Source organism: Aplysia californica, unplaced genomic scaffold (assembly GCF_000002075.1).
Source record: "Aplysia californica isolate F4 #8 unplaced genomic scaffold, AplCal3.0 scaffold00146, whole genome shotgun sequence".
NCBI classification, from domain to species: domain Eukaryota; kingdom Metazoa; phylum Mollusca; class Gastropoda; order Aplysiida; family Aplysiidae; genus Aplysia; species Aplysia californica.
In genome coordinates, this window is record NW_004797416.1 from 671,873 (window position 1) to 693,397 (window position 21,525).

Genomic DNA, 21,525 nt, shown 5'->3' on the forward strand with positions numbered 1-21,525 from the left:
TGTGTTGTATGTTGTGTAGTGTGTTGTGCTGTGTGTTACCTGAGCACCTCCATGTGACTCCACTGTGCTGTGTGCAGTGTGTTATGCTGTGTGTTGTGCTGTGTGTTGAATGTGTTGTATTGTGTAATACCTGAACACCTCCGTGTGACTCCACTGTTGGGCAATAAGTGGAGAGATGAGCGGGGTCTTTGGGGGCACTGGGAACTTCACTTCTGGGAAGATACTTAAGGGCCGCATGTCACAACCGTTGATGTACATGCTGAAAGAAGAATATTAAGTGGTTGTTACTGGTAATGTTATTGTACTTTATGTATGACAGAATACATAAAGGTTGGAATATCCAGGAGTTTACAGTGTCATCATATTTGGACGATACTTTAATCAATCTTTAAGTATATGGAATTTAGATATTATTCTCGAAAAAGGAGTACATTTGGACTAGTATCTTATATTGTAATTCATGTGTAAAAGTCGGCTCCGCCGACCTACGGAGTCATAAACTGGTACATCCCAGGACATCTGCCATAAATTCTGTTCATTTCCATTTATCCTGAGAATAAGTGAGAATCTCAGTAGAAATTCCATTTGTCATATTCAAGGGTGTTTCAACGCCATACTTACAACTTTTCAATAGCTTCCACGTGTACTCAAATTGTGCTAATACTACATTTGGCATACAAAGAGGGAAAAGGTAGTTGCGCACACTTCATTTTCCATACTGAGGTGAATGCTGCTACAATACGTGACTCACTTGCCAAGGTTCTCAAAGCAGTACATCGCATTATCCGGGTGGTTCTTTTTCATCAGCGACGCATACACACTAGTTGGTCCAAAGCTACGTTTGAGAAGAGACTGCAGCAAGCCGTGTGGGGCAATTTCAACAACTAAGGAGTCCTTTGGCAGCTATGGAGTGATAAGGTGAGGTGAGCGGCCGGCACACACACATACACATGTACACACACATACACACACATACACTAAAACACACACACACACACACACACACACACACACACACACACACACACACACAAGAACACACACACACACATACACACATACACTCACACACACACACAAGGAAGTATTAGCCAGAAGGTAGCACTCTGTATATCAAATTGCCACTACACCTAGAGGTATAAGTAATAAAATTATAGGGGCTGTCCTCGGTGTTTCAACGCACTATCATGGAATTAAGAGGAATTAATAAGTGTCGAAATCTTCTCAAGCGGCTAACGCAATTGCACTGAATAATATCCACAGGAAGGAAACACCCCACCTCATCAGTAGGCATGGATGTAAACGCATGTGCCATGTTCCGATCTACAATACTTATACCCACACTATGCAAAAAGAAATGCTAAAATCATGGATGATCTCACATTCACAGCACAAAAAGAGCAAAGGCACTTTGAAATTTCAATTACCCACTACTGCATGCGGCGTCTGTCCCTTTCTGCCCAATGCCTATGCCCCCACCATCACTAAGTGCCGGCCAACTCTTAGGCCTACTTATTGCACCGGCATGATATGTAGTTTGGTAGTTCAGCTCTTTGCTGCTGCACCCAGAAAACTTGAGTTCAATTCCCGTATGGGTAGGATTTTTACTGGTGTTATTACTGATACATTATATCCCTCTCACTCCAGGGTCGAAGCCAGGCTTCTAAATTACCAAACTGTGTAGATGGTGGCGTAAAACACCTAGATTAAAAAAGCTAATAAAATGTGTTTACCGATTGTGCAATGTCATGGAAGTTCACCCCATTGCAGTAGTTGTAGGTGTAGTACTCGATGCCCCCGTGTTTGGCATCCTCCTTGCCCCAGTCACTGCGAGGGTAACAGGAGCTCAGCCATTTGGGAGACCTCAACTTGTTGGACAGTTTCTGGAAGGCAACACGGGGTGAGAAGCAAACATTGAGCTTTGTCAGACACGTGAAGTATTGAATAATATTGTTTTTCTTCTGTAAGTAACAATTTCGACAGTCTTAAAGAGTTCCTATAATAGTTGAGTCCTCTTTACTAAAGTCGTTATGGCCAATCTTGAAAGTTCACGTTGAAAATTGTATGAAGCCCTGAGAAGATCAGCAACACTAGCAAAACCATCATTGTCGTCAACTACAGGAGGATGGGGAAGAAGAAGAGTTGCTATAAGAAGAGGTAGAAGGGGGGGGGGAATGAGGATGGGAAAAAAAGGATGAAAAAGAGGGAGGGGAGAAACAACACCATCGCCGTTTTCACCAACTGCAGGACTATTATCATTATTATTATTATTATTGTTCTTCTTCTTCTTGTTGTTGAAATTATTTTCATTATTGTTATCCTAATTATTGTTTGTGTATGACATACATTGTGTAAAAGTCTCCTCAGCTCTCCCTCAGACTTGCGGATGAGTCTGCTGTGGAAGGCAGTGCCGAGTGAATCGACCTCTTTCGCAAAGATGTTTCTACTCTCAAGTTGTGCAACGAATGCGTCAATAGCACCTGAAGGGCCACTAACGGTCACAGAGTCCTCAGCGTTGTGGCAGGCAATGTCAATCTCAGGGGGCACGATCTTCTTCAGCTCTTCCAAAGTCATGCCTGAAACAAGAAAAAAAGTGTTGTTGAAATTCTGGTTATTTGAAAGCCACACCGGCGTCTGTTGTTAAGCCGTCAGGCGCTTTGCTGAAGAGACCTGAGTTTGAGTGCCGTGTGGGGAGGATTTTTATCGAGTGTCTCTCTAATGCTGGGACGTTGTATTCTTATAGGTCCGGGTAGCCGTGACAGATGAATTATCTAAGTTATGTCATTTAGGGCGTAAATACATTTTCCTGTTTAAGGCCATCACCGCTCGTGAAAATATAAAGCACACAGTATGATAGTAAGAATTTACACAAATATAGCTAAAAACGCTAGACCGAATATGATCAGAAACCTACATTTTAAAAAAACCTGTAATGGAACTCCCAACTAGTTTATAGAAAGCACAAACCTCAACTCATTTTTCATTATTGAATTTGATATTTCTTATGAAGATTTTGTTAAAATATGAATATATATATATATATATATATATATATATATATATATATATATATATATATATATATATATATATATATTATATATATATATTTCACAAAGGCTTCACCAATGGCTGCCATTTTGCCCTGCGTCTCTGTAGTAGACGCCGCAGCCCTGACACGGCACACAGGAATGAGCATGGCCTCCTCTCGGTTCAGACAACCGTCGGCGTATCCAGCAGCCACCTCGCCCAGGGAGTGGCCGAAGATGAAGTCCGGCTGGACACCCATAGCACTCAGCATGTCCAGTAGAGCCACCTGTTTCATTGGAGGGGTTGGGGGACAAGCACAAAGTAAAGGAATTGCACACGCAACTGTGTGCATAGAAAATAAATACCCATTTTCATCATGTGCATAAACAAACTAGAAAATCCAGCCGTAACAAAACATAAAACCTTGTCTACAGTACTGTTTTTTAAATTAATAATTATCAAATGCCTATATAATAAATACCTATTTTCATCCTGTACATAATTATATTTACAAATTAGAAAAACTAGCCAGAGTTAAAAAAATAAACCGTGTCTACTGTACTGTTTTAAACAATAATCTAACACAATAATAGCTCTAAATTCACTTGGCAGAGTGTAATGTTCCTAGAACAGAGTCGGCACTGACTGGAAGACGGGCGCCCGTGGAAGGAGGGGGGGGGGTGTCAGTCAAACTTTCTATGCTATTCGGGTCTTACTGGTTTTTTACCACAACCCTATCAGCTTTTCAGCTACTCGTTGTGCTGTATACGAGTGTCTAAACTTTTCATTATTTAACTTTATGGGTGTTCAGTTACTACAACCGCCATCGTCACACTGGCGCCTGTGGTTTTAGTTGCAGTCAGGTGCTTTGCCATCGCACACAGAAGACCTTAGTTCGATTACCATGGGAGGAGGTTTTTTTTATCGAGTATCTCCATCGGGTATGCTGGGGCGTAATATCCCTCTCAGCCTGGATTGGCCCCGAGAGACAGTGTGGAGGTCCGCCTCCTAGATCACCTAAATTGTTTTGATAAAGACGTAAAACATCTACATTTAAACAACAACCACCAGCACAACGTACCTGTATGACAGGGATACAGACGCCAAAGCCGTATCCTGGCTCTATTTGGTCGTTGGTACCGTTCAAGATGTGCTCGTACAAGTCCACGTTGTGGTTCCTCTTCAATATCTGTCCAAGGAAATAAACGACACAGACAAGGGTAAAAAAACATCATAACCATCACAATGTTGGGGCCACCTACGGCTACATGGCACTGGGTCACACAGAGTAAGCCCGAAGGCTGCTGTGTACAAACAAAAATAAAAAGGGGAAAACGTTATCCACATGCTTTCGAACACATCTCCGTTTTACTTTTAAATAAGCTCTTATATTGGAAATTAAAGGAGCAAATATTATACAGCATTAATGAGCCATGGAGTCCAGCAAAAGCAGCCTGATATTATTAGAGTGCTGAGGAGGGATGGAGGGAGGGGGCAACTCTTCGCTAATTAATATTCAAAGAAGGAGTCCAGTGAGAATGAAGATTAACTCTAATCACTCATATTATCATGCCATTTATGCCAAGAGTATGCAGTAGACTACAGACCGGGTTTACGTAAATAAGAGAGTTAAGAAATTAGCTGACCATCTTCAGCCAATTGAAAGTTGAAGACATTATAAAAGTATACAAAACTACATGTTATTCTAAAGCGTTGCTGGCAGACAAATTTGCAATGGAAGAATGTAACATTGTAGAAAGTTCCCTTGATCATATTATAAATATTATAAATGATGAGTACCTGAAAACATCTGCTAATAGTACATCAACATTGCGAGCTGGTATGGACAATCAAAAAAGTAATACATTATAATATACACCATAAAACAAAACGAAGACAACAATTAATTACTTCATACAAACTCAGGATGATGAAGGCATGCGTATATCTAAGTACCGAATTCGGTCATAGTATTAACAGCAACATGTGTCAATATCATATTCCATTAAATACCATCAACAATACTCTAGTTACGCCTTTCTTATAATAGAAATCTCTCTCTCTCTCTCTCTCTCTCTCTCTCTCTCTCTCTCTCTCTCTCTCTGTCTCTGTCTCTCTCTCTCCGATCAAATGTACGAGAGTCAATGTCCATAAATCCGTCTTTCAATCTTTACATTGGACACATCTACAATGTCGATGGAGGCGTAAAAAACATCTACTTTAAATTATATTTCATTTTTACACCTACAACTCACCTCACAGTTTTTCTGCACAGACTCGCGGAACAGAGGGATCTTCATCATGGTCTTGCCCATGCCAGTCCACTGACAACCCATGCCTGTACATGCAAACACTATGGGGCGGCGGCTGGCAGTCTAGGAGTTTTCATATGTGTGTGGAGAAGAGACAAGTAGAGAATCGTGAAAGCAATACAACAAAACAATATTTGTAAGTGCTGGAAATCAGTTTGCGTTAGGAACTTCTGATGCTGTTAACCTGTTTGGTTTGTTTTAGTAAGCGTTTGACAGCATTTGCAATACAATTTGGTTATAAATAATAAATGCGAGCCGAAGATTTTACTATTTAAAAAAATGAATATGAAAGTTGACACACATTGAGCTGGAAGGTCAGATCTAACTGATGACAGGCCAAGGAACAATCATCATGATGAAGGCCATAGCTGACCACAAAGCGTTTGCACTGTCTAATAATGCCAGCGCCTGAATGCAGGAAACATGCAGTCAAGTAAAATATTGACATAAGTGACTGCTGACCTCTTGTGACTTTTATATCAAATGAAACATGTCCATAGCATATTAGAACATAATGTCATAAACTGATAAGACCATAGATGAAACGTAATAGGAACCCTTCTTCGGGCACCCTCGTTCATTGGTCACTCTATAGGTTCAACTTTTCAATACTGTAAGGTTATTTAAATGACAGGACCTCCGAACGTACCATCCATCTCTGATAGAACAGAGCCAAATACAATGTAGGTGGAGAGTTTTAAAGAAATATAAATTTAGTCTAGAACGTTGGCCACCCCCCCCCCCCTATAGTCCAGGATGATACCACATGAGCTAACGGTGTGCCCTGGGGTACTCGTGGTACACACACACACACACACACACACACACACACACACACACACACACACACACACACACACACACACACACACACACACACACAAACACATGGTTCCATATCACTGCTACAAGTCTACATGAGCCAGAAAGAATAGAGCCTCAAAATAGGGACTTCTTTCATGATAATTTATTGTCAGAGGTGAAAACTCAGATTAATAACGATAACAATAGTAGCAATGGCCTGCATTTGTAAAGATTTAAAGGTTTCCACAAGCTACGATCTGCACATCAATAGCAGTTTCGTAATGGTGCTATGGCTTTACATTACTGTATGACTCTATCCAGTTACTTGTACCAAAGATAGTAAATAACAAGATGGGCCACTCAGTCAAAAAAGTGTCCGCAGGAAGTATGCTCTTTGCTTCAGATGGCGCTGCAGTCTGTTTTGAAGCTCTCTTTCGTTTTTCCAGAAGAAGAATAGGAATAGCACCTCCTTGCGTGCGCAGATCGACTGCTGTTCATCAGCAGTTCGGGTTCGTTCAGTGCGGAGTTTTAGGTTATTTATATTTTAATGACCTCTCGCCTTTCATTCTAAAGTCAAATTGAACGAAGAAAACAATCACCCTTTCCTCCAGAAGAGGTTTTTTGTCAGCGTAACCATTTTAAAAAAGCGTTCTTCCGAAATTCATTTAAAAACTTGCTAGTTTCACTTTGATTTTTTAAAACTCAAGTAGGATAACTCTGTTCGCAAAAGGTGCGCTTTTGCGAAGAGGGCGCCACCGAATTTTGAGGACACTTTTTTAATTGGCTCAAAGAGAGAAGTGGCCCCTCTTGTTATGTAAACTCATTGCTTGTACCTTAATCTCAGTAAGGTTCTGAGAAGCGTTCAGGACGGTGAATCCACGGTATGGCATCTTCTGAACTGGCTCGTTGGCTGAGGACTGGAGCAGAGCCTGAAAGTTCACGTTGTTCCCGTTCTTCTGCACCTCTGCTCGGGGGGAGAGACAAGATATTATTATTATTATCATTATTTTTATTATCGTTATTGTTATAATCATGATTATTATTGATATCATTATTATTATTTTTTATTATCAATATTATTATTTTTATTATTATTATTATTATTATCATCATCATTATTATTATTATCATTATTATTATTATTATTATTATTATTATTATTATTATTATTATTATTATTATTACCATTATTATTATTATTATTACCATTATCGTTGTTATTAATAATAATATTATTAATAGTATTATCAGTGGGTGGTTGGCGGATGCTCTGGTGTGGTTTGCTCCTTCTTTCCTATCAAACATCTCTCGTCTTTATCTCCCCTCCTTCTTTTTTGTGTTTGTTACTCTCTTGTAACACATCTAATCTTCGGCACTTATATGACCTTTTTGTGTTGCAAGTGCCGTAAAACTCTGACGAAAACTTAAATATTATTATCAACATTATTATCAGTATTATTTTTAAATAGTATTATTATAAATATCAACATCATCATTATCATCATCATTATCATTATCATTACTATTAGTTCTATTATTATTAAAGTATTCCTCAAAGAGGTGTTTACTAATTAATTTTTTTTAAAGATAGACTCCTTGTGTTTGTGGGAGCGCTCACAAATCAAGGTAAGCAAGAAAGGCCATCCAGACAATTACAATTCCAAATCATTCTTAAAAACAGTGAACCTGTTCATTGTCCAGATATAACTGCATTCTAATCTGATGCATTTCTTCTTCTCTTACAATGGCCATGTTTCTGAGTCATCATAGTATATCTAATGTATTGATAAGTGTGTCATCGTTGGTGCAGTGCTCTAGAAAATGACAGCTAACATTTTGTTGATGTTAAGTTTAACAGTATATCGCCTTTTGCCTTTCCCCGTTGTATAAGGAAAATGGGAAGATTATGGAGGGGGTACCAGTAGATATGCCCATGGAAGTGCGCGTGGAGTATTTATATATATATATATATATATATATATATATATATATATATATATATATATATGTGTGTGTGTGTGTGTTTGTGTGCGTGCGTGCGTGTGTGTGTGAGAGTGAGAGAGAGAGAGTGTGTGTGTGTGTGTGTGTGTGAGTGAGAGAGAGAGAGAGTGTGTGTGTGTGTGTGTGTGTGTGTGTGTGTGTGTGTGTGTGTGTGTGTATGTGTGTGTGTGTGAGTGTTGACAGTATGAGTGTGAGTGAGTGTGTGTGTTTATACATGTATGTATGCGTACCCGAGAGCATAAGAGGAGGCATATGAACATAAAGGGATCGACTGACAACAGACGTGAGGATGAACTCTCAGACATGCAATATTGAGGAGCAATTAATGGGAATTAATTTTCTAAAAGGAGAAAATGGGGATATACAAGTTATTAGCGTAAGTTTAAAAATAAAAACAGGCTAAGTCAATTTTCAGAATAAAAACGAGGGTAGTAGCCATTTGAACAAACTATGTAATTCACAAACTGTATATTGCACGGCTAAATCAAGTTAAGAACTAGCCAAACTCAGTCATTAAAATGTGAAAATTGGTTAATGGGGGGGGGGGGGCAATGCCCTAAAAGTCCCGATTCGGCTCAAAATTATGGATTTAGATTTGTTTGCATTTTTAGCTTCTTTAGCCTCTCTTACAACTATTTCATAGCAATAGACTCCCCTAAAGCCTTATTTCTTCCCATACCTGGCATATTTGTCACCACCATTTCTGCATAAAGTCAATCTTTTATTTTTCTTTAACGCCCGTTTTCTCAACGAAGTTTTTTCTATGTACATTTTTTATTAAAGAACTTCACTATTTTTCATCCAATCTTCATGAAATTTTCACAAAATGAAGAGGAGATGTAGATCTAATACTAAAAAGTATACGTTGAAATTTTGATAGATGGAATAGATTTTTGTTGGTGGTGTCTTGAGTGTGGATTTTCACGGATTTTTTGCAACTTGAATAGTACCTCAGGAAAAAATTCATTTATAATATTCTAATCCGTTTAGGAAAAATTCAAGTGAAAAATATTTTAATCTAGTTTGCCAACATGCATGCAAAAAAAAAAATCTATTTCCATGAAAAATAAGTGCGGTATTTGTTTCGTAAGACATGTCAATGAAATTCAATATGGCCGCCGTAGCCTTGGAAACGAAACTCTTTTCCTCAAATTTGATTGCAGATTTCAAGACTCTTTACTATGCTTGTTATATGTGTGAAATTTGGGAAAATTTCATCTACTAATAAGCGAGATAGCGTTCAGGTGTAGCCACCCCCCCCCCCCCTTTTAAGACGTGGCAGAACAAATGTGACTGAGCCTGTTCTTCTGTTGAACCCTTCAATTACATTGACAGGTGGCCAAGAAAGCAGGTGATATGCATGCAGGTGGTCATGGCATGATTAAGAGGGTCAATAGGAAGGCAGGCAAACTGTCATACTGGAAAGAGAAGTGTATTTCTCACCATTAAAGATCTGCCTCAGGCCATCCTCTGTACGTGCACCATACGTAAAAAGACGGACTGCGTCATTAGAAGGGTGTACCGTGGTGTTTGGACGATCATTCTTCCTGCAAAACCCCACAAAAATGATATAGTACTTTTATTATTAAGTATTTCCATTTTCGAGTTTAAATACAGTCGAATTTGCTCTAATTACCAGCCGTCCAAGACAATCACCTGTACAAAGAAACATTTCCCACTTTCCCCTTACATTTTAAGCGTATTCTCACTGTCCAAGAGGATCACCTGTTTAAGATGACCACTTTTTATCGACAAAGGGCAGCCGTCTTGGATAGGTTCGACTGTTTTGCATTTGACGGCCAAGCTGAGACCAAGATAAATAGCTTTGAAACAATTGAAGGCTCTCTGCTACCTCCCATCACACCTTGATTAATAGTTCATGACCCAGAAGTAACATACTGTCCCTTAATGGGGGGGCCCTTAAACTTAAACCAATCGTGACTAGCAAATTATACCCAAAAACAGAAACTATGATCACTTCAGCCGCAAGAACAATCTATAATCATATCGACTGAGAGACAACAGAAACCTCCTTACTTGATCACACGGTACTGATAGTGGGGTGAGAAGGACATTTCACTTGAGTTCACATTTTGAGTTGGGGGATGGGTTATTCACTTGAGTTCACAGTTCGAGTGAGGTGGATGGGTCACTTACTTGAGCACACAGTGCGAGTTGGTTCCTCCGATGCCAAAGCCACTGATGCCACACACTTGTCCAGACCAGGGGGTCATTTCAGTGACCACTTTGAGACGGCCGTCCAGAAGACCGGGAATCTCGGGGTTGGGTCTCTCAAAGTTCAAGTTTGCAGGCAGGAGACCTTCCTCAATGCCGAAAATACACTTGACCACAGCGTTGAAGCCTGAGATCCAAACGTAAAAAGCATGAAAATAAACAATTAATGAACTGTAATGCATAAGCTCCGTTTAAAGAATATAAACATCATACAGAGAAACCTCATACAAAGAAAGAAAAGAACTACCACGATGAGTTTAGGCTGTAAAAGGATAAAAGGATGGGAAGGGGGGAGAGTAAGAAGAGTAAGATTTAAATTATAATGGTTGACAGGCCTGTAGCTCCAACCAGGGTAAAATCTGCACTTAGTTAAGTCACTTTAACGTAATATAGATATAAATGATCAACTTCAGTCGATATATCTATACTGGACGCAACCTCTACCAAAATTTCCATATTTAGAAGAAAGTATATCCCATTTGAGTCGCTACACATTTTGTAAAAACCATGTTATTCTGAAAAAGTATGTTGAGCAATAAAAGCGTTCGCCCCAAGCACACGAAGTATTTTTCCACTCGTTGCACGGCTGCGGGTATGCAAACGAAGCAATTTTTGCCTGTTCGTCTCTCATCACCGCCAAGGGGCGTCAAATTTCAAAGCCATACGAGGAGTCGAAATTTCCAAGTCTTCCCTGGGCTTTTTTTTTTTGGTATGACTATTGTGTTCGTTGAATCAAGAAGCAAAAAAAAGTCCTGTAAGGCAGCACTATCACAAGTACGAACATGCACACATGATTAATCATTTCTGATATTTATGATAGTGACTTTTTGTAGCACAGGACCAAGCAACAGATACTGACCACCGGCATAATATGTTGTGTAGCGGTTAGGCGATTCGCTGTCGCACCGTTTTCTAAATGATATGAATTGTGTCGATTGGAGCGTAAAAACACCTACAAATAGGTACTGACCAGCAGTGGCCTCAGCGTGTCCGATATTTGTTTTAACAGACCCCACCATGAGCGGCTTGGTTCTGCGTTTGCCACAAAACACATTGGTGATGGCGTTGGTCTCCACAATGTCACCTGCCCGAGTACCTGTGCCGTGACACTCCACGTACTCCACCTGAGGGACACATCAAAGACATGTTGCTACCTTAGAATTACAACTCTCTCTCTCTCTCTCTCTCTCTCTCTCTCTCTCTCTCTCTCTCTCTCTCTCTCTCTCTCTCTGGCATTTTTTTGCCGTTTTGGGTTACTTAGACCACAAGATCATAAACCAAATGTTCTTCCAGCTCTGTCACAATCGAAAGATTATTAGGGTCACCATCAAGATACTCAAAGAAATAATTTCGAAAAAGCTTGACGCGTTGTGAAACGCAATATCTTTAATGTCAAATGATTCAAAACAAAGTACTGAGCAGATGGAACTTTGCAATTCTAAGGTAGCGATGTGAGAGGGACAGCAGCATACTGTCGGTAACCTTGAACAAAAACATATTATCGTACTTGTAAAACTTACTACAATAAGGGAGTCGATTATTAGTATGTGTACTCGCAATTTTAGAAGTTTTACTTCTCAATCTTATGTGAAATGTGTTAATCTGGTTCCATCTGTAAAGGCGCACTTTCAAACATTAAACTTGTGTCGTAGATCACAAGGTAACAAGACCATGATAATGGGGTAGAAATATACTTAGTAACATTAGAAATCTGTGTTGGCTTGTGTGCTAGCGTACGGGTAGAGACGACGGACAAGACCATGGCATTCAGGTAGGACCACCTCCTGTGATATCAAAAGTATGTGGATGTGCATGTGGATGTATTTTTGGAAAGGGCACACAATATCTGTGTGATCAAGCGCGGTTGATATGATTGCATGCTTTACTATAGTACCACCCTGCCTTGGTACATAATATCTCCTCGCAGAATTAACATTTTCAGCTCATACATCTGCCATTTCTGCAAATGAAGTATTAAATACGCGTACAGTCTAAAACAAACACAGGAGTTCACGCCCGGCGCGCAGAATTCAACACTGTCACTTACTGTGTGGGGATCAATTCCACACCGCTTGTAGCACTCAGTGATTGTTTGCATCTGGCCAAAGATGGAAGGGTGGTTGAAATCTGGAGAAGGAAAAAAACCCAAAATATTTATTTTGGCAAACATAACCGTGGAGAAAATGTATAAACGTTTTCATACCTATCGAACGGGGTAATTAGAGGATGGTGTTGTGTGGGTTTGCTCCTTATTTCCTATCAAACATCTATTGTCCTATCCATCATCTACGGGCATCCACTCCGTAATCCAGCATGATATCAACTGGGCTAACGATAGGCCCATTAGATAGCGCTAAAAGAACTAGCTCTGACAAATAATTAAGAGTGAAATCGTTCTCTTAAAACCCTCAGCACCATTAGACCTACCGCTACTGCATTTAACTACATTTTGCCGTAAGTTGGGGATCAAAGGTGAGCCAATATAATAGTACCCAAAAATTCTTGTACTTCCCAGTACTTTTAACATCATAAATCCTCCATCCTCTCCAACATAGTCACCGTTATTTCATCTCTGTTGGAATAAAACTAGTTTTTATTCTTTTTAATGGCAATATGGAACAGATAATAACTAATTATGCCCACCAAAGTCGCCGCTGTTCCCGTCGCAAGACTGGTAACAGTGAGCCAATTTGCAGTATATTCTCCTTGCATCTTCCTCCTTTTGGAGCAAGATGGCACCCACTGCCTCACCACGACCAAATCCCTGAGCTGTGGACATGTATGGTTTGAGCAATTATGTATGTGCATGTATATGTGTGTGTGTGTGGGTGTGTGTGGGTGTATGTGTGTATGTGTGTGTGAGGGAGAGAGAGAGAGAGAGAGAGAGAGAGAGAGAGAGAGAGAGAGAGAGAGAGAGGTGAGGGGGAGAGAGAGAAAGAGAGAGATGGGGGGAGAGAAAAAAATAGAGAGAGTGTATAAACATGTAACAGATCACAAAAATGCTTGAAAGATTGAAGCAGTCTGACAAAAATGATGTTATACCAAAAATCTACAAATGAGGAGGTAAAACAAATTTCTTTACTTAACGTGGGTCAATTAACCAGTTTGAGGATGATGGTGTTAATTTCATTCTTAGGCCCTTATATCAAAGCTATACTGAAAGACGATTATACCGATGAAACCATTCACAACTTCTGAAAAGCGCATTTTTTAAAGTGACCTGAAAAAATCAGTTGAACTCTCTCTCTCTCCCTCTCTCTCTCTCTCTCTCTCTCTCTCTCTCTCTCTCTCTTAAAGACTTGTGGTTCTCTTCTTCTGTTGCTGTCCTATTGAAGCAGACAGGCATAATTAAGTTGCCTCATTAGTGAAGAGACAGGGTAGAATAATGATATAAGAAAATCATTCGAGACTAGTAATAGCATCAGAGCAAGCAATGTTCCCTCATCCACCTTCCCCAATCCTAAGATCCAAAGATTATCGTGGCAAAAAAAAAACATTTTAAAAAATCAACAGCTTAAGAGAACACAAGGGAAAAACCAGATATGTCCTAAATTAGAACATTCATCTGCAACAATAAAACGCCTAAAAATTACAACAGGCAAACGGTGAGAGTGAAAAGGCCGCTATCAGTTAGTTGTAAGTGTAAGAATATGGGTTTAACCATCTCCTTTTTGGGGGTCTTGGTAAGCCTTTTACGGCGCTCGAAACTGCAAGGTCATATGAACGTTCGGAGAACATTATACATTTTCAGTTTAATAAGAAATAATTTTGAATTTTTGCCCGGATGGTGGCCGAAGCCTACTCTTATCGATTTTAGGACCACCAAGGAATCTTTAATGTTCTCAACTAGCACACAGAACCTCCGAGATATTTTGCCCTTATCCGAGAAGGCTAGGTATTATATCTTACCTACCCTAAGATCGGGGGTGTGGCTGAAAGACAGCAGTAAGAATTAGCCCAAGAGTAGAAGTTGAAAGGCTGCAGAAAGAGTCAGGCGCTCAGAGGAGGTGATAAAAAAAGGAGGGGGGGGGGGCAGAAAGTGGAAACGAAAGAGGACGACAGAACATGGTTAGTGAGCAGGAAAGAAGGTGAAAGGAGAAAGCTTCAGAAAATGCTCTGTCACTCTCAGATTTCGAACCCGGAACCTATTGAATGAGAGGCGAACATCGTAACCTCTAGACGACGAGAGCCCCTCCGTCAATCTCTGATGGCACCGCTGTTTACCGTGAGACAAAGCAAAAACTACTTACCTCTCTCATCAAAGGTGTAGCACTTCGCATCTGGACCAGCTGCGCCAAGCTCCATAAACAGCAGAGACGACATGGGGTTGCAGTGCAGTTGGCAACCAGCCACAATAGCGCTGTCGATAATGCCCAAGCGCATGTCCTTCATAGCAGCCTCTATGGCAGCCAGATATCCGGAGCAAGCTGTATCTACACAGACACTGGGACCTAAAAGATGCGGCGGAGGGAGAGATGAGAGGGATGATACTGTTTAATTCTGTAATAATAAGTTATTAGTTCGGGGATCACCCGAGTAAGGTGCACCATAAAAACTTACTAACTGAATGCAACCATTTTACTACATCACAACAAAGACAGAAAACAAAATTGGGCGAAATAAAGAATTGGAACAGAAGGGGATAATAATAATAATAATTATTATTATTATTATTATTATTAATATTATTATTATTATTATTATAATGATGATGTTGATTATATTAATAATAATAATAATAGTAATGATAAAATGATAATGATAATGATAATAATATAAATACAAATGTTAGTATTATTACTATCATTATCATTTTCTAATCAATATTATGATAATATTATTATTACTGTTATTATTATTACTAGTAATTAAAGTTCCCGTTCTACGAACGTGAATAATAATGAAGAATTATTTGGAAAGTTAAGAAGATGAAAAAGACTGAAAACAGGAAAGAAACAAAGCATTTAATATTTTACCTTGAATTTATCCATGTAGCACCCCCTCTTGACTACCTCTAGGTGTAAGACTTCTTCTCCCTCTTCGAAGGCGTGGCATTTTCTACAAAAGTTCCAGCTCAATCACTTTTTTTTATTTAAGAGTTAGGCCTACATGCCAATTGTTGCTTCCTAGAAGAACCTAATCTAGATTCTAGGTCTAGCCTAGATCTCGAAGGATTATAAAGACATAGGCCAATAAGAGAAGGAAAGAGTCTTGGCACTTAGATAGATCTAAGTTTAGAAATTCACATTTTTAACAACCGACAGGCGTCACAGATGGCCTAGATTTCTAAACCTATTCACAGTAGGAAAAACCCACTTTCAAGAATACTTTCATGATTCTTGATCTCGATCTAGATTCACCTACAGCCTAGTTCTATACTCTAGATTTATTCACAGCAGGAAAAAATCCACGTTCAATACTTTCATCATTCTTGATCTCGATCTAAGATTCACATAGATCTAGCCTAGATCTAGATCTTAGAATCTATAATGCTCAGCTAGAAAAATCCACTTTCAATATTCAATAGGTTACCGAAATATCACAGATCTAGATTATACTTTCATTTTGTGGTTTTTCTTGATCTCGATTTATCTCGATACATTAAGTAGGCCTACGGTAAGCTAGACTACTCTTTGCGCTTTCGACGACACCCTCCCTGTCACTCACCACCCTCCCTCTGGTAGTGCTTTCTGACCTCCTCTCTCTCTCTCTCTCTCTCTCTCTCTCTCTCTCTCTCTCTCTCTCTCTCTCTCTCTCTCTCTCTCTCTCTCTCTCTCTCTCTCTCTCTCTCTCTCTCTCTCTCTCCCAAGGTAGGGTAACAAACGAAAAAGTCACCATTTTGTAAGATGTAATACTATTTGATTCTTCTTCTCCTGCTTTTTCTTCTTGCTCTCCCCCTCCTCCTCCTCCTCCTCTAATTCCCCCTGCTCCTCATCACCCTGCTCCTCCTTCTCCTCCTCCTCCTCTTCCTTTTTCTTCTTCTTCTTCTTCTTCTTCTTCTTCTTCTTCTTCTTCTTCTTCTTCTTCTTCTTCTTCTTCTTCTTCTTCTTCTTCTTCTTCTTCTTCTTCTTCTTCTTCTTCTTCTTCTTCTTCTTCTTCTTCTTCTTCTTCTTCTTCTTCTTCTTCTTCCTCTTCTTCTTCTTCTTCTTCATTTCTCCTCCTCCTCCATCTACACCTACATCTCCTCCTCCCCCCCCCCCAAAAGGCGTAAGACCGAAACAGGGAATTCCCGTAAACCTCCTTAATGTACAACTGAACACAAAATATCCTTTGGCGCAGTCGGCACTCCGCAGTGAATATACAATGTCGAAGCAAATGATGGCGGCCGCTACAAAAGGACTGAATTTAACTTAAACTTGGTTTTCTTCTTACACATTTGATCTTAATGAAAATACAAAACTGCAACACTACGTTTCAAGTAATGGGTACTGGCAAAGTTTCATATTTTTTTCATTGGATAGTTTTTGAGAATATACTGTACGCCAAATTTGGCCTTAGCTCCATTAGTAGTAAGATTATTATTATTATTATCATCATCATCATTATGAATATTCTTATTAGTATTTATTATTATTAATATTATTATCATTATCATAAAGCTATAGCTGTTGCTCAAAGACCTCAACCCACCTCTAAGGTCCATGGCATAGGAGATTCTGGAGGCTCTGAAGTTGTTGACCACTCCAATTCCTTTCTTAGCCTCTCCGATGACTTCCAGGCCTTTGCTGAGCCAGTAGCAGTTGGCGTCATAGGCCACACAGGACACATACACACCTGTGTTGCTGCCGCGTATTTCCTGCATTGAGTATCCTGTGGGGGGGGGGAGGGGAGGGGATAAAGAAATACTTATGGTGACGATGTAAAAACTGTCTCACAACAGGCATACCCGTGTACCATTGGGCCAATAAATCGTTCCATATTCTAATATACGAGTATTGTACAACGAAGATTTGTAGCATGTGTATCCCGAAAATTCCATCCAAGAGCAAATTGCATTTGCTTATCAGTCTTTAGCTTAGTTTTAGGAAGAGTTTTACGGAACTTGCAACACAGTAAAGTTATATAAGTGCCAAAGATTAGAGGTGTCACAAGAGAGTAATAAACATAAAAAGAAGGAGGAGAGATAAAGACAATAGATGTTGGAAAGGAAAGAAGGAGCAAATTACACCAGAGCACCTGCTAACCAGCCGCTTAACAGTCTATAATATTCTAACCCCTGCGGACTTGGTAGCATTCTGAAACAATCTTAACATCTTTGAAGGCATACAGTACAAGCTGCTACTTTTCAGGCGCTAAAGCTCTAACATACTGATTTGGTCTTTCGATGTCTATGGATGGGTACTCCTTCCCACCTAAGTGAAGTGAGGGAGGAAAATTCGTGCAAAGTGTTTTTCCCAAGGACACGACGTCAGCCCGAGCTGAGTCTCGAACCCTCTAACCCATAACCTCACGATTACGAATCGGGTAGCCTAACAAACTCTAGAAGCTATCTTTGAATTTTGTAAGTCCTCTGTAGCCAAGTCTAGTAGGCCTAGTTCTAGATCGTTGGGATCAGACCATTTAAAAATTATGTATTTAAAAAATTAACAGATAAAAGGAAATAACTGATAACACAAATCATGCGAGTACGTCAGACAGTGACTTTGGCCGCTTGACGCAAAATTCTACAGGGATGACATACATTTTCTCTTGCAGCGGTGGTAAAAATGCTTGGCTGCTCGGGGGACTACGTTGAAAAAATAAAGGGGATGTTAGGTTTTATCTCAATCATGATATAGCATTTTATAGCCTAGTTTTGGGTTAATTCTAGGAAATCTCTCGTACTAACCATCCACATCTAAATATATTGTAAGGTCAATTCAATGATAACTTGCCTTGCATTCATACAAATTTCAACTACTCAAGAATATTCTACGAAATGCTTGATGGCTCACCCGCATCTACAGTGGCTTCGTATGCTGCTTCCATAGACAAACGGATGTTGGGGTCCAGGAACTCTGCATTCTTAGGTGCAATGCCGAAGTAGTCGGAGTCGAAATACTCGGCATCATCAATATAGGCATGTCGTTTTTGAGTGCCATACTTGTCTGAGGAAAGCAACAAATGAAAATAACGACCTATCATGGGTAAGCCGCCATTTCAGTTATCTTAATCAAATAGCTTTTAGGTTTGCGTTCCGAACATCACCAAACTGCATTCTTCCACAATCAGTCATGGTCAGTGAAAGGACCGTTGATGAACAATAACTTCAGACTAAACCATAGCTTATTAAAATACAAGCAATTAAACCATCTAATACGGTATAAGTAATAGACAGGCTATGGCCCTGAACTAGACGCCATCTTGGTCCAGGTAATACAAAAATAAAAGCAATGGTGAAAATGCCGTAACAACAGCAGGCGTGCCAATGACAATGCAGGTTACACGTGACATCGGAACATCATTAAAGTTATTGTGCAGACAGCTATGGGGGCATAGGCCTATAATTGTGGTAGTGGCACATTCTAGCGTGAGTGAGTTGGTTCGCAGTTGTAAACAAGGACTGCCGTAACCTATTCACAATATCAATAGCTTATTATTATTGTTTTATCTGATACCGGTGGCGTAAAATCTTAAGAAGATCTTCCGAACTACTACTACTACTACTACTACTACTACTACTACTACTACTACTACTACTACTACTACTACTACTACTACTACTACTACTACTACTACTACTACTACTACTACTACTACTACTACTACTACTACTACTACTACTACTACTACTACTACTACTACTACTACTACTACTACTACTACTACTACTGCTGCTGCTGCTGCTGCTACTACTACTACTACTACTACTACTACTACTACTACCCCACTGACTATTCAGGAAGATGGATTTTTCGAAACGTCTCCCGTTTAATTATTAATAAATAATATGGAATTGGGTGGATCCGAGGCAGACATAATTATTCTTATTTACCTTTCCCTAAAAAATAAGTCATGAATACAAAAGGAGCCATTTTTTAATATTATACTGGCTTGTATTCATTCTAACTTAGATTTAGATTCTAACCGGGCGGTGTATATTCCCCGGTCACCACGTGGTATTTTTACGTGAATCCTATTACCGGTACTTTTAATAATGATTAATAAAGAACGTTTTTGAAAGAGGAGTAGGTTACAGGTAAACCTAATGGGGGAGTGGGGGAATCTCCCCCTCCAAATAAAACAAAACAGTCATGATTTGTCAGTTTTGAAGAACGTTCTAATTGTGAATATCCAAACAAGTTACTTGGGAACTTGCACAGGTGAGCGATGGGAAAAGACCAAGAGAATAATATTGTTGGATTCTTTAAAGTCTCTGGCAAGTCCATGACCCGAGACAACTCACCAATATCAAATCTCAGGGCTTTTGTTGTGAAGCCGTCCTTTTTTTCCCAGAGCAGCTTTTTCAATTCGTCAAGTGTTCTTGCCTGGCCGCTTCGGCCGGACATGCCAGTGATACAGATGTCACCTGGGGATCAAAACCATACAAACAATGAATTCCTATTTGTGACGTATTCCACATGATAACATCAGCTGCGATTGAGGCACAGATATGTAGATGAGAAACAGCATGAAAAACTGAATGGGAGAAATACATAGACCAACGACGCTGAGAATATTGCCTGGAAAAAAATCGGTGTTTTTTACATCTCAGTTGACACAAATTTAGATCTTTTAGGAGACAGTCTTCCGACCATACCTGACGGGGTTAAGCCGGGATGAGGAGAGGGATATGACATCTCAGCAGAAAGACCGAAATACTCGATATAAATCAATTTTCTCGCCTCTTGGAAATCGCACTCAAGTCTCCTGCGTGAGACAAGGAAGCGCCTCACCGTTAGACCACAGACGCTGATAAATTACTAATTGGACTTGCACATTATCATGTACATAATAAAAGACATATTTAAGTATCAAGACCCCATCGACAAATTTTTTATTATATCGGAAGCAGGCTTTCGACCCTTCCTGTTAGGGCCAACCTGGGCTGAGCAGGAAACGACATCTTAGCGGAAAGACCGAGATATTTTCGGATTTCGATCTCGGCCGTCCTGCCTGCGACAGCGAACCACCCACACGCTACACCGCAGACTCCGCTCCTCCTCCCCGCCCCCTATAAAGATTATTATTGTTGTTTTTGTCATTGTCATGATATGTAAAGTAAAGTTGTTCCTTCATCCGATCCGGACTTTGGGGATTGCCTAGTTAGTGAGACAACGCCCTGGACCTTTGGCATATTGTGGTAGGGCGACCAGTTCCTTTCCACGCCGCCCTTACTTCCCCAACACTAAGTCAGGTACCCGTTACTGCTGGGTGGGCAGGAGGGGGCGAAAAAAATCCGTTTCCCAACCGAGGCTTGAACCCCGACTTTCCGCTTCGGAGACGAGTGCACTAACCGCTCCGCCACCGCACCGCACATGATATGTACAGGGCTTAAATCAAAAGAAAACAAAGGCCTTGGTCTCTGTCTTCGTCTCCGTTATCCACCCCCCCCCCCCCCCAGTTCTATCCTTTTTCCGTCTCCGTCTCTTTGTCTCCCCTTCTCCTTCACTACCTCCTCTTCCTATTTCTCCAGCAGCTATTCTTCCATACAAGAAAATAGATCTACTGCCTTCTCTTCTCTTTCCCGCTACCCTCTCTCGCCATCTCTTTTATCTCTCAATTGAAATCGCCATCACAGTTATCCGCATGACCTTCTGAAAGTACCCCTTCCCCACTCCCAGCCTGGAAAAAAAATCCCCTCCACTACTACTCAGGGACGTTTGACTCTCACCTTGGTATTTTGCATACTTGACACAGTCGGGCAGATCCGAACCGGTGCCGTTGAGACCATTGATGAGCGGCGTGGAGTGTTGGTGGTTGCTGTTTACATCAGCGTAGGCCGGCATTATGTTTGGTCGCTTGGTGGATCCTCTCTATACCTGGTTTGGGTTTAAAGTTCGGCGTTGAGGGGGGGGGGGGGGTACATTTGTGATGTTGTCGCTACTGCTCGAGAGTAGGTCAGAAAGTAATGGAAGTTGGCATCTAATAGCAAAGATACCTACTTCATTTATGAAAGCAATTCATACATTTATTTCTTATAAAAATTATCTAGAGATCTATA

At 40.2% G+C, this 21,525-nt stretch overlaps 2 protein-coding genes across 2 annotated transcripts; both read right to left on the bottom strand.

The window, feature by feature from the left end:
* Nucleotides 1-10,266: 10,266 nt before the first annotated feature.
* On the bottom strand, nt 10,267-11,560 carry LOC118477585 (phthiocerol synthesis polyketide synthase type I PpsA-like). Its single transcript, XM_035969446.1, has 2 exons — nt 11,353-11,560; nt 10,267-10,509 (listed from the first exon to the last, which is right to left on the bottom strand). Exons 1-2 carry the CDS (start codon nt 11,399-11,401, stop codon nt 10,301-10,303), a joined length of 258 nt encoding a protein of 85 aa, XP_035825339.1. The 5' UTR covers nt 11,402-11,560; the 3' UTR covers nt 10,267-10,300.
* Nucleotides 11,561-13,673: 2,113 nt separating this feature from the next.
* LOC101854406 (fatty acid synthase) lies at nt 13,674-21,310 on the bottom strand. The gene is made up of 6 exons (XM_035969443.1): nt 21,196-21,310; nt 19,768-19,890; nt 18,317-18,469; nt 17,013-17,192; nt 14,633-14,833; nt 13,674-13,708 (listed from the first exon to the last, which is right to left on the bottom strand). The coding sequence occupies exons 1-6, from the start codon at nt 21,308-21,310 to the stop codon at nt 13,674-13,676; spliced, it is 807 nt and encodes a 268-aa protein (XP_035825336.1).
* Between the last annotated feature and the right edge of the window lie 215 nt (nt 21,311-21,525).

What these genes read in the sequence shown, in the direction of transcription:
- LOC118477585 (XM_035969446.1), bottom strand. Translation starts at nt 11,401, where the DNA reads ATGGTGGGGTCTGTTAAAACAAATATCGGACACGCTGAGGCCACTGCT. An exon ending in ACACGCTGAGGCCACTGCTG is followed by an intron (nt 10,510 to 11,352) that starts GTCAGTACCTAT and finishes TTTGGATCTCAG; the next exon opens with GCTTCAACGCTGTGGTCAAG.
- LOC101854406 (XM_035969443.1), bottom strand. Translation starts at nt 21,310, where the DNA reads ATGCCGGCCTACGCTGATGTAAACAGCAACCACCAACACTCCACGCCG. An exon ending in AGCCCTGAGATTTGATATTG is followed by an intron (nt 18,470 to 19,767) that starts GTGAGTTGTCTC and finishes TGCTTTCCTCAG; the next exon opens with ACAAGTATGGCACTCAAAAA. An exon ending in CTACACCTTTGATGAGAGAG is followed by an intron (nt 13,709 to 14,632) that starts GTAAGTAGTTTT and finishes CTGCTTCAATAG; the next exon opens with GACAGCAACAGAAGAAGAGA.